A 13,546-nucleotide genomic window follows, 5' to 3' on the forward strand; every position below is an offset into this window, starting at 1 on the left:
TTCTTTATGAAAAATGAATTAATGGTAATTAACTGGATCTTAATTAGTATAGGTCTTATAGAGTGAACAGAGTATAGAGTGAAATTTTTCACAGGTTTTACAGAAAAAAGAGTTGAATTCTGTACTGCCTTTTATTCGTAAATGCAATCTATGATTGTGTATAGCTCGGCTGATGCTTCATATTCTGTCAGATACAATTTTTACTTGGAAGACACATGTAAAATGGCTTTCTCCTCTCTTGTCCCCACTCTAATCTCCCATTGTCCCCTGGGGCAATTTATTCCTGCATACATGTAAGTTGTCCCAGTGCATGGCTAATGCTTGAAGGCAACAATGCCCATCCATGGTGGGATGCTAGAATTCAAGAATCAGCCTCTGCCAAAGCCAAAGGATGCGGTAGAAGAAGAAAAGTCCATCGCTGGGAGGGTACACTGTGAAAATAAACAATTATGGTTGGGATCAGTCAGATAAGTTTATTAAGATTTATTATTATTTATTAATAATTATTTATTTATTAAGATTTATTATTATTAAGATCATGAATGGAACTTGGTGCTCCTCTATTTTTTCTTTTTTCTGTCTCTTTTGTGACGGATGGGAAGCTATGAAATAGTAACCTGGATCTTTGTGTTGTTTCATTTCACTGGAGATATGTTCTACATATTTCATATTTGGTTTCAGGTGACGTGAAGCAAAACTGTCTCACGAGTAAGAGCTCATTCCATGGCTGTTTGAGGAACCTTGTGCTGAACAAGGGCCAACAGGCAGAATTGTTTGACTTCAGCAAAGCTTTTGACCTGCGTGGAGTCTTTCCTCATTCCTGCCCTGGGGCTGAGCACTGAACAGCAGTAAAGCCTGTCTGGATTAAAGAGTGTTAATTTTTTGTTTGTTTGTTGATCTGTTATTTTTCATTCTCATTTTGTAATGAAAAGAAGGTTTTGGTGAGAACCTGCATCTCTTTGATTTTATTTTTTTTTCTGGTTGTTTCCAACTCAGGTCATCTTTTTTAGTAAGAAGCTCTATGTCTGAATTTTAACTAGAATTTTTCTAAACAACAAATACCTCTACTACAATGTTAATGGCGTTAATTGGGTATTTTTCTTTTGGGAATTTTTATTAATCAGTGTTTACAGTATGTGTTCTCTTGATTACTTGACAGTATTTCATTTTATTGTGTCTTGGTCATTTTATAAACCGGCAATAATGTTGAATCATGTAATAAAACTACAATAAACTGCATTATTTCATGTAGCTCAGCAATTCATATATTTCAACAGGAAGAAAAAGAGCTGTAAGGTTATGAAGTGAAAAGTACAAGTGCCAGCAGGGGGAGCAGGAGACTAATGGCATAACTTTGAAGGTATCAAATTCAGAGTCTAAAGAATAGAATTTCCTTGTTTATAGTTTATATGGTAACTCTGATCCCCATTCCTTCTGCTTAATATCCAGTCCTGGCCCCCATAAGCCACATTATCTTAGGCAGGACAAGAAGCAACTCCCCAGCACAAAGAAGCACGTGAAATACAGTGTTGGTGAAGAAACCATTGGGGTTTGCTTTGGCAACAACTGTGTATTTTTGCAAAGAGAACTAATGCATCTTTCTTGGGAAAACAGTATTTCTTACAGGATGAAAGGGAACACCTTCCATGTCCTAATTAGCAGGCCAGACAGCAGTTCTCTCTCTCTTTTCTTATTATGCCTGCCTCTCTTTCTAAAATGACGCTTCAATTCCATACACTTCCCCAAGTGTAGCTTGGGGGCAACATGCTGAATCCGACTCAAGTAAGAATGTGTACTCATCAACTGACTGGATCACTGACCAGTGGTGAAACGTGTCTGGTACTTACAGATGAGTCTATACTAAATGTAGTTCTTTATAAGTCACTTCCCTCTCCTTTTTGTCTTTGAACCAGCAGAGTTTTTGTCTGTGCCTCATAATTTTGTTTTGTTTTGTTTTGTTTTGTTTTGCTTTTTCCATGCATGTTTACAATTCCTTCCAATGTCAATATCGTTCTACTTATTTTACGGTAGTTTTAAAATATACCATCTCCAATGAAACCTAAAGTACTTTGTTGTTGATTTAAGTGAGGCAGGATTATAAGTAGTGTCATTTTGTTTTGTGCATTGGAGTAGTCCAAGAGAAAAGCTCCTGAAGCAAAAGTCCTCCACTTAAGCAAATGTGGCAGAATGTGGTCTTTTATCTTTTTGTGTACTTGTTCAGGTGGTGTACCAACAGAATTGCCTTTGAGACAGATTCACCACACCTTTTTGCAATTTCTGTCACCTGCTTCCATCAGAAAATCATGTGTTTCACTTTGAAGATATTTTTTGTTGTTATTGCTTTTATTTTTGACATGAATACAATACAATGGACACATTCTGCTGTACAAATACACTAATACATGGGTTTACTTCAACAAAACACTTAACATTATAATGAGGAGTTTAAGGGAAACGTACATGCAAACATTTTGCTTTGATTAGTGGCATTGTATTATTTTCCAGAGAAGATACACATTACCGGAAAGCAATTGAAAATAAAAACTGAAACAATGTTTGTTGTCTGTTAACCCCAGGATGTGATCAAATAAGGTTCACATTACAAACAGTAATTGAGGCAACATGGTTTGGATGAAGTTTTATCCATATCCTCAAATATGTCTTTTAATGTATATTTTAGATAATTTCCAAATACTGCCCCTTATAAGGAGAAGCATTTTATCTATGTAAAAGAGTAATGGAGAGGTGAAATTAATATTAGAAAGTTTTGGAATATTGAACTTCTAAACCTTTTTTTTTTTTTTTTTTACTGGAAAATGGAGAGTGAGGTAGTTTTTATTATACACAGACACAGACACATTTGCACACACGCACACATTATAATGACGTTAGCTGAATAAACAGGTTAGAGCATTCTACTCTGTTTCTGATGCCTACTTCTTGCAATACTCTCTCTCTCTGTATGTGTTGATATGCAAAATGTTGTCTTTGTAGAACCACAGAATATATAAATTGGAGTATATAAATGCTTCAGGCATCTTTGGAGATTTTTGAACAGGTCTCTTCCTTCTTGCTACCACTTTCTTATTAATGGCTTTCAACATAACTTTGTTTTTACTTCAACTGCTGTCAAAAGGAGCAAAATTCCAGCTACCTCTGCTAGCATTTTGAAATCTAATGCCTTAGGTTGAAATCTCACATTTATAAATTTTGGCGAGATTGTTCACTTTGTCTGCTGCATATTAATTCAAGTTAGTGTACCACAACACCACAAAACAACTTAATGTGTAACAGTATTAACCACAGTACACATGGGTCATTAGGTCCATTTGTATTAAAAAAATAATAATAATAATTACCATTCTGTTTCAGAGACATCAGGTATTTGGCCACATTGTAGTAGTCTGGGCACTGTATGCAGAATCTAGTTCATCTGCTAACATGCATGTCTGACAAAGTTATAGGCAACTTTAGTGTGAAACAACTGTTCATGGAATGGATTTCACTACATCATATTTGTCTTTTCTAAGTTGCAAAGTGGTAAAAGGTGAAAGATAACCCCTTCTATCCCATGCAGAGTACTATGAGATTGAGGAAACCATTTTGATGGAGTCCTCAATTCAGGGTCCAGAACATGCTAAGTAAGTAACAGCCTGAACACAGGTGCTCTGTACCTTTCTTTCCCTTGCATAGCTATTGAGAACAGATTGAAGGGAGTGGGCAAGACGGTGAAAGTGAAAGTCAGTGTGTTTGAAAGTACTGTAGAAGGAGTTATCTTGTTTGCTATGACATTTCAGATTCTCTAGTTAATGTTCAGGCTTTCTGTATAGTCATAAAAGCTCTTTCGTTGGATATAAATACAATGATGCTTAGCATTTCTATTATGCATTTCGTATTCAAAGCACTTTCCACTTAAAGTCCCTTTGCTGAGTTTGTCCTTCCTAAATGGATGTTTATAACTCCTGCTCTGCTCATGGAGTTTGGTGAGTGCAGCATTTAACTCCAACTAATTCTCACATTACCTTTACAAGGAAAGTACTAGTCCTGTTTTACAGCTAAAAAAGGAGGGCAGCATAGCAGAAGGAATTCTCCATGGCCACAGAGGGAACTAAAGGGAATCAAGAATGAAGCACGTGACAAAACGTTAATGCTGAATTCTATAAGCAAACCACAGATCTCTTCTCTCTCATATATTTAAAATAAATAGTTGTCAAAATAAGCAGTGCAGGACCAATACAATGGTCCTGGTCTTAGCCTGGCTGCAACTATGCACCCATTAGTGTTATGAAAAACAAATTAGAAATATAAGAATTACACTGTTCTAAAGTAAACAAAAAAATATTGTTGCAAAATTTTATCATTTTTAATTTCAAGAAGGAAAAACAGGCACGATCTGCACTCTGTAGACATTATTGTTGCTGGTAAAATTACAGATTAGATGTTGACTTCCTTCACTGAACACTGACAAAGAAAGTTAACTATGGGAGAACACAATTAAATTTGAACCAGGAGTAGGGTTTCTTAAGTATGAAAATCATCATCACAGAGCTTCAGCAGACCATCACAAGGTTGCAGGCTTTCTCTGTAGGACAATGTACTTTATGTTCTCATGGAAAACCTGGTTCAGAAGACTTTTGCATTGGTACCTGGTAACTGGAGCACCAGCTTTTGTTTCATCTGTGTATCCAGATGATGAACAAGACCCACTGATCACACTGTGGGTGAACTCATTGTGCAATACATTAATTAATGTAATGACAAGGACATTGTGGTGTCCCTGAAGGTGTTGAAAGTGTTAGTTCCCACTTTTTTTCTAAGACAAAGATGAAAAAATACTTTGTTTGATGGACACTTGTGATTTTCCTACTTAACAAACATGCTTTGATTATATAAAGTGTAGCCCAGAGCAAGATGATTAGGTGAGGAAGGATGCTCATCCTTGTGACTGGCTGCCAACTAGACATCCTGTCTTATATTTGCTGTGCTGAACTTCCAAGGCAGTTGCAGCCCCCTGTTCTCTTGTCATCCTATGTATTTTCATAGACTGCATGCAACCTGTAAAAGTAGCTGCAGTTTGCTACGCATTTGTAAAAACCCTAGCAGAACTGGGCCTAGTCTGGCTGTGGTCTTAAGGGCCTAGTATGCCAATGTTAAACGAGTATTAAATCCCTCTGCTCATCGGAAGCTCTTTTTCTTCTCCGTGCTGTGTTATACAAGATCTGGACAAAGATCTTTCTTCTCAATGTAGCTGAATAGTACAAAAATTGCTTACACATCAAAGCTAAAATAAACAAAAGAAAATAATTAGATTACAAATTAAGAAACTATAATATTTAACAAAAATTGGTGTCTGTAAGTGGCAGCATTAACGCATAACACATAGTGTGGCATTACACTCATTTACTTGAGTGTATCAAGTAAAAGATGGAGCCAGGGGATGTGCCCCTTCTCACTTAGTATTCGTCTCCTGAAGCTTGTGTGTCTGACAGAGGAAGGACGGAGAAAATGTTTTGTGGCGCTACAAATGCATGCAGTAATGAGATCCAGACAGATGATTTCAGAAGACTGATAGTTATATATACAGTGGTACATACATAAAACAGTATAGCTGTCTACACAGTAGTTCCTCCCCTTGCCTCCTTCCCTCCCTCCCCCAGCACCAAGTACTCATGAGGAGTGATTGAGAGATGTAAATATTGCAGTAATGCACACTGCACAGGTTTACTTTCAGCAGAAAGATTTGATTTTATCACACAGCTATGTCTTGGCACTGCTGCAGGTCAGGCACCTCTGTTCCATGCTTGACAGATACCTTCTTGAATGTCTCTGTGATGCTTCTGTGTTATGCTGTGGTCGGTAGTGTTTCATGCATCCTCAGATGCCACTGGATTATTTCCTTTCCAAAGATCAATTTCTGATGCCAGGTCAGGAAACGAACAACTCCCTACGCAATAGGTTGTTGTCAGTGCCTCCGTACCTTGGTCTGTCTACCTCAACTCCTGGGCCAACTGGCACAAGCACAATCCATACGAAAGCTTAACTGATGTGTTATTTTCAAATTGGCCAGAAACTGGAGTGACGATGCTTATACCGAAAGTAGTATACGATCAACATCAGTTGGACAGTATGGTAGGAAGGAATAACATCCTGTAGATAGCTACCATTTTGTTTTCATCTCTGGCAAAAGGCAAGAGCTTCTGAAAATGACAGGCATCACAGTTGTCCATTTGGCCTTTGTCCAGTACGCTGCAGCTTTGTGCTTCAGCTTGCTTTTGGTTTTATCACCCATTCTGCCTGAGGATTTGCACGGTAAACATCTAACATGTATGCGTCTGGATCCAAACAGTGCTGACCTGCAACAAAAATTGACAGCTGTGAATCGTATCATGCTTTGAGCGCATTTAGTGAATGGGATAGGGCTATGTTGAAATGTCCTTGAATGCATCTCTGATGTGCACATAGTGAGTTTTGTGTGTCAAGCTAATGTCTTCTGGCTACAGATAGGGGCCTTGGTAAATGTGCCAGTGATTTTCTCAGTGAGATTCATAATTCACTTCCACTTCCAGGCAGGATGCCTTTCATTACGCAGAGTTATAGATGAGGCATTTAGTCAAATGTTAAACAAATATTATGGTTTCTCTATAACTAATAACAACACTATTACAGCAAGTGACACAGGATATATTTTTTTTATTTCTTTCAATTTACTGGACTGGAATTATACCTCTGTAACTTTTTTTCTGTGCTATTTTTAAATACTGAAACAGCAACTCTGTAAATCATGTTCCCATCTATGTAGGAACTCACGAAGACAAATACAGGCTATATAAAGGTTTCTGGCAGTTGCTGTTTAAAGTTTCCAGTTTAAAAAAAAAAAAAAAAAAAAGGTCTGAAGTCCGGCAGTTTGAGGGTTTCATTGGCTGGTGACTGGAAATGAGCATTGGCTGGCTGGGAAGTTCCTGCTGCCTTTGCCACAATTTGCCTTTCACACTAAAAGAGGCATTTGGTGCTTGTTAATTGAATAATAAGGCAATAAATGCTTGAGTTAAGTTGATTTGTTGGATTACATTGGGTTTATGCTGGGTTATGAAGCAATTTAACTGGTGAGGTTATGCCGCTGTGACACAAATGATGATAGTAAAATTTTTGTCCAGCTACTTATGTCACTAGGGTCCTGATGATTTTATTCAAGTGAAAGCAATATAAATGAATTGATGGAACAAGGCACCCTGGAACATCTAGGATTATATTAAAAACAAAACACACTACCACCAACAAAAATATATACAAAGTAAATGTCTGGATTTTTTTTTTCAATAACATGTTGGAATACTTGGGATTGTTTCAAAAAGTCTTTAGGATCATCTCCTGTGTTAGCATCTTTTGGCCATCCTGTTTAACCAGGCAAAACAAACCAGTAGTCAAATTAAGCTTTGTATGAACATAGCAATAAAAAAGACTGGTTCTTGACTACCATTGAAATGAGTCTGTGGTGCTCTGTAATAATTTTATAGAAACTGTTTAAAGCTGAACCTAGAAGTAATGAGTCTCATCAGACAACTGATAAGACTCCGATCATTCAGAATTTCAAGATGAATAGAGAAAGGAGAGAGTAAGGATTTGCAATATCAAATTAAAATATGGTTTTTGACCTTTTTTTTTTTTTTTGGCGGCAAACCACTGTTTGTATTACAAAAATGTCACTGCATGGAACATAGAAGAAAAAGAAATCATTACTGCAAGGAATTCATAATATAAATAAAGTACACGTATTAATACAAATATATTACACCCATATAGGCAGGGGCTGAATTCTCCATTCCGTGTTTATATTTTGGGAGGTTAACACTTACACACAGTGAGGAAGAAACAGAAATGTGTTTTAGGAAAAGATGTAATAGTGAGGTAGAATGTGTTCACAAGAGGAAGACCAAGGATCTCTTAACCATGGAAAAATGCCCAATTGTAAGTGCAAGAGAGGTAAGTGAAAGGTCAGATGAATTTGGCAGGACGACAGCGATCATAAGGAGTCCTGCTGAGATCTTGCCATCAGGTCACTCTATCCTGCAGGGTGCTCCTCCAGTCATGCTGGAGTCAGCAGGCATCTTTGGATTGATTTTAACAACTGTAGATCAGATACCTTTCCTGCAGATGGACTGGAGTGCAGGAAAGACCCAGCTGTGTGAAAACAGTACTGACCTGTGATGTTTTAAGAGGCTAAGGACATTCGGAGTTCAATGTTCAAATAGGAGACCTACCTATGTTTCCTCCAACTTCATGTAAACTTTGGATCTGGCCTCTCATGTTCTGTGAAGATCCATGGCTAGGAGAGAAAAAAAGGTTCAGTTTGCTTTTTGTGTTATAACTTCTGCCCTATCAACTGTCATCTATATTAAGCAGAAAATTGATATTTTTTCCCTTCTCTGATGAATTTACTAATCAAATGGACTTCTACCAAACAAAGCAGAATATATCTGCTGCAGAGGCAGTTTATTGTCACAGTTAACTAAGCTTTCTATTATACTGTTTATTATTTATTTAAAGAATAGAATTATGTGTTAACATTGGAAGATTCTGCAGGAAAGGCTTTCAAATACAATTTGCCATTTCCCATAGCTGTTAACAATTATTACTTTACAGAAATAAAATCATCAACGTTTTATGGACAGATGTAAGACAATCTCTGTATTCTTTATGTGGCAAGCCTATATAATATATGTTTCTGGTAGTGGCAAAACAGAGGGCAGATTGATTCTGTGTGGGAGCCAATTATTAAGTAAACTTTAAAGAATAAAATCAGTGGTTAAATTTTCTTTGACGGATGTAACCATGAATTAGCAATTTTAGAATATAAAAAGAATTCTTGTAACACAATGAGTCTCTGAAAAGGGGACAATCTATTCGTTAATGGTTCTGGCATTACTGTTCAGGAAAAACAAAATGTTCTGTTTTACCCACCTGTTTTCACAGTGGAATCGAGCCAGGATGTCTTTGGCTTTTGTTTGGCTGTTGAGTTGAATTGCCATAGAGACTTTTGAATGCAGTGGAGCATAAACTCTTATCACCCCCTCGGGTATGTCAGACTGTAGGTATGGGGGAAAAGTGACAGCTCCCTAAAGTGAATATTCAGTAGAGTAAGTCTAAGGCACATGTTACTGTAACTCCGATTAGAAGCAGTTCTGCAACTCTTTTGAGGTTGCTTGCAAAAATTACAGGTATAGATTCATTTAGTTATCCAAAAAACAATTTTATAATCATATAATTGCACATTTATAGATACTGTATGGTAAGATACAATGCAAAGACAAAAGTTCCTTGGCAAACATCACAGAAATAAGTGCAGAATAAATTACAGCCCTTGAATTTTAATTGCTTGCAATAATAGTTTGAGTCAAGTTGTTATCTGAGATTTTTAAAGTTATTCTCTTAACATTGTTTAGTGGATCAACAGCTTATTTAAAAATACATAAAAATGAATTTAGGAATGCCTGCTCTTCCCTTAAAAGATGAAACTCTCTCAATGCATGAAGATCCAGTTCTGTTTCCACATTCTAGAGCTTTAGCTATATCGAAGCTTACGTACAGTAAAATATTGACGTACCATATGGTTTCCATTAATTTGCAATTTGACCTTGTGTAGGGTTCAAACAATCATCTATGAAGTTTATGCACTCTTCCATGATTAATGGAAGATAAATCAATTAGCAAGGTTTGCATTCCAGTGCTAATCCAGTTAATACCATGCTGAGCAGAGCACAATAGTCTCTCCAGTCTCTGCCGCTGTGTAATTTAGGACATCTGAGACCTGGGGTTTGTGTTAAGTGCTCTCAAAATTCAACTCAGTTATCCAAACAGAGTTTGCTTCCAATTTACCCTTCATATTTCAGCTACCTGCCAAGGTTAGTTTCCTTTTTACTAGATGCAAAACCAATTACTACGATCAATGAACTTGTCTTTCCAAAGGTGCGGGGCTACAGTAATGCACTCTCCTTAGAAGCTTTCGCTGTGCTCCCTCCAGAGTGAGGACAGTTTTGGCACAGAGTAACCTAGACCTCTTTTTTAAACAAATACTTATGTCTGTATCTGCGTTATAAACGTATATCCTCCTCACAGCATATTTCAGACAGTGCAAGCAAATGAATTCTCCAAAAAGCTGAATTAGCATGTATTCACCATTCATACATATCTTCTATTTTTTTTCCAAATGCTCCCTTTGCAATTTCTCTGTTGTCTGTGTTGGGTGGTTTATTCTCTATTTCTCACAATCTCTTAATACCACTCCTTCCTACTTTGTCTTCTCCTTTTTCCTTCCAGCCTATTCTCTGATATCTGTAGGGGCCTCAACCAGTTCCTTGTTTACTCTTGTAATTCACCAATCTCCATTCTTTTAGATCACCGTGAAAGAATGTAAAGGCCCTCTAGTTTGGTTGCCAAAGGTAGTTACTACATGGTGGTACCACATGAAATCTGCTATAGGGACTGCATATGTTGCACAGATGTGCACAACTTGCCGTGTTGCCTGGTTTATATGTTACACTTAACACGTATGTTCATCTGAGGTGTCTGCTGAAGTAGTGTTCCTCAAGTAAGTTCTTAAACACTACATCCAGTTGGTGGAGAAAAGCTGGTGGCTTTAAGATAACCAGAGGGAGATCTTTGTATCAGACTTTCCTAAGCCTGAACTGGACCTGGAGCTCTGGAAGTTGTCCAAGGTATCCACCTCTCTCCTCTGACTATCTGGTGAACAGAGACCTGAGAACTACTTCATCAGATGCTTAAAATTTAGACCAAGTTTTGGTGTCTATGTAGGGCCAGCTGGAATTTCTTTTTGCTTAGGAAGTTAGTGCAAAGCTGTAAAACCAAAACTTGCAAGGAGAATATCGAGTGTTCTGGGCCAGAGCATGGGTAAGTGCAACTACTAATATGGACCATCATATTACCCAACTACAGATCCATGCATTTATAGAATATCTATAAGTCTGTAAAGGACCATCTACATATGATCGTTTTCTTACAAAATGTATAAAAGTATCACGTGTAACAGTTTATAACTTGGAAATTTCAAAAATCATTCTGCATGCATCACCTTTTCTCAATCAATCCCCAGTGCTTTGTATTATCAAAATATTGGGACGGGAAGCACATCTTTCAAGATAGCTCCCAAATCACAGAATCACAGAATGTTATGAATTGGAATCAGTTTGTTTGTATGGCAAAATATACAAGCTGTTTTCTGACTGGAAAGTTAAGGGACTTTTATTTTAAATGTTTGTATAAAATCCACTATTCTAATACCTTCATTCATACTGTTTTTCTCTATTAAAATATACAATGAAGGTCTGATATTGGTCTAACTCACCCCAGATGGGAGCACTTAGAATAGAAATAAAATCTGAAGACATATTTAAAGAAGCAGTAGCTTTATAACACTTCTCCCCACACTCCAGAAGCTTTTATGAGATAACAGAGGAGGGATGTTAGTTAAAGCTGACATTTTAATATGGTATATTTTTATCACACCTCTGGTCTTTCAGGTCTCTCCCGCTCCATGGTCTTTCTCCTCAGAAGTTTTCTCACTCCTTTGTCAAACATCAGCTGCCTCTTGCTGTTGTTTATTGCTGCCTCATTCATTTTTCTCACTTGGGAAATCAGGAAGGACGGCACCTAAAGGAAGGAAAACAGAGCTGAGAATAAATATTTGATTTTTCCCCCTCATAAAATTGGTGTTTGGTCTTCAAAAATTTACCAAATTTCATGCATCAGAAGCTCTATTTATTACCGCAAGATACATGGGTTTAGCATTTCCCTCCAACAACACACCTTTGGTAATTCATCTTTCATTCCATTTCAATCTTTTTAGTGGTTTGCCATGGTAGGAATTTTTTTAGGAAACTGGCTTTGCAATCCACATCATAGTTTCCCTTTTTCACGAGGAAAAGAGTTAAGACTGTCATCATCTTCACACCAACTTTCAGAAGTCTAGCAAGTAGTATATACTTTTGGCCCATATTTTTATAGACTAGACTTCAAACAGTCATTTCATTTGATTCAAGTGTAGATATCTCACCTAGGCATCTAGATTAAATCGTTCTCCTATAAATTCTCCAATATAATTGCTGTGGGAGAGGTACCTCTACAGGGCAATTCATGCAAAGGGAATGTCTTAGATAGGCAAGGTAAATCTGCTCCCAGAGGTACCTGCCACTTTATCTCATTCTAGATATGTAAAATAGTTAAATCTTCCTCAGAAAGAAGCTCAGTTTAGTCTGTTTTCTACAGTTCTGCTGTATATAGCAAAATCCTTCCCTGTACCGGAACCATAAAGAGGGAACCAGCATCACTCACTGTCCACAGGATGTCCTGGTACCGAATTAAAAGCCGCACAATATGTGCTGTGGTGGCAGCTGCTTGCATTTCTTGTTGGTTTGCACGTTTCCCTTTGTAGATGAAGAGGTTTGGTGCAACAATCATAGAAACATTCCACAAATTCATTTTATTCTTCCCTTCATTAGCAACCACCTTCTTCAGGAACTGTAAAAAGGCCTGGAAAAACAACACTTATTACGCTCAAGCAAATTATTTCACTCAAATGAGCATTTTCAGATGCACGACCTATATGACTAGAAAGCTGCAATGTTTGCACTTGGAAGTGAAATTTAGGGGCCTTTGTATTCTATTTTGGATTTCTTGCTGTCACAGTTACAACATCAACCAGAGAGAAGTAGTTCAGCAAAATATACTTTAATAAATTATGTACCACTTAGAGCATAATCCCAAATCCCAAAGTCAAGTACAGTATCTGTGGTAAGGCTCTGAACCCTGTAGTAGAGGAAAGATAGAAAGGTGTTGCAATGGAATAATTAATTTCTTAATAGGTTTCCAAGCGTCCATTTTGATCTAACTGGTCAAGACTTTATATGTTACCATAATCAGGGTGATCAGCCTCTCTTCAAATGTGATATAATCTGAGGCACTTCTGCAAGCAACCCCCAGACTTTTGTTCTGGGATAATGAACGCAAGAAGCATTCAGTGGTTATTCTCTGACGTCCCTTCTGCACATGCATGGCAGACTCAAAGGAAACTCATTTCCCTTTTGGGCAGTTTATTCGAATTTTACTTGTGTGACTGAGTAGGATGGATTGTAGCTGTGGTTAGAGTTGGGGTCTCCCAGTGAGTCCTTTTGCAACACAACAACATTAAAACCACTATCTTTGTACCCTGACATTGTTATTGAAACATTTTTACAAACCAAGGGATTACAAAACAGAAAATGTGTTGGAGACATTTCTAAAATCTCATTATAGATTGCAAGTAGAAACACACTCATTTTTGTCATCATTTCTATTTTAGTATAAAAGCCTAGTAATAATTAAAGCCACTCTTCTAGCATGTTTTACATATAGTGTTCCATATCTGTATGGACTTTTTAACAAGAAATAATTCTCATTGTTAACAGATGACTGGCAAGACCTTCAAACATTTAGAAGGCGGTTCTTATTCACGTTCTACACCTATGAATAAATACAAGAAAGTACCTTGTTTCAT

At 37.2% G+C, this 13,546-nt stretch overlaps 2 protein-coding genes across 2 annotated transcripts in view; one reads left to right on the plus strand and one right to left on the minus strand.

Moving 5' to 3' along the window:
• Positions 1-842, plus strand: part of LAMA1 (laminin subunit alpha 1) — a gene marked incomplete at both ends in the record, with an annotated part of 102,234 nt that extends 101,392 nt beyond the window's left edge. Inside the window, one exon of the mRNA XM_084282760.1 lies at positions 682-842. Within this exon, the coding sequence (XP_084138886.1) occupies positions 682-842 (161 nt within the window). The remainder of the gene's footprint in view (positions 1-681) is intronic.
• Positions 843-6,233: 5,391 nt separating this feature from the next.
• Positions 6,234-13,546, minus strand: part of ARHGAP28 (Rho GTPase activating protein 28) — a gene marked incomplete at its 5' end in the record, with an annotated part of 73,376 nt that continues 66,063 nt past the window's right edge. Inside the window, 5 exons of the mRNA XM_084306786.1 lie at positions 6,234-6,353; positions 8,259-8,323; positions 8,959-9,083; positions 11,521-11,664; positions 12,346-12,543. Of these exons, the coding sequence (XP_084162912.1) occupies positions 6,262-6,353; positions 8,259-8,323; positions 8,959-9,083; positions 11,521-11,664; positions 12,346-12,543 (624 nt within the window). The 3' untranslated portion in view covers positions 6,234-6,261. The remainder of the gene's footprint in view (positions 6,354-8,258; positions 8,324-8,958; positions 9,084-11,520; positions 11,665-12,345; positions 12,544-13,546) is intronic.

Source organism: Netta rufina (genome assembly GCF_964035555.1).
Source record: "Netta rufina genome assembly, chromosome: 2".
Lineage (NCBI taxonomy): Eukaryota > Metazoa > Chordata > Aves > Anseriformes > Anatidae > Netta > Netta rufina.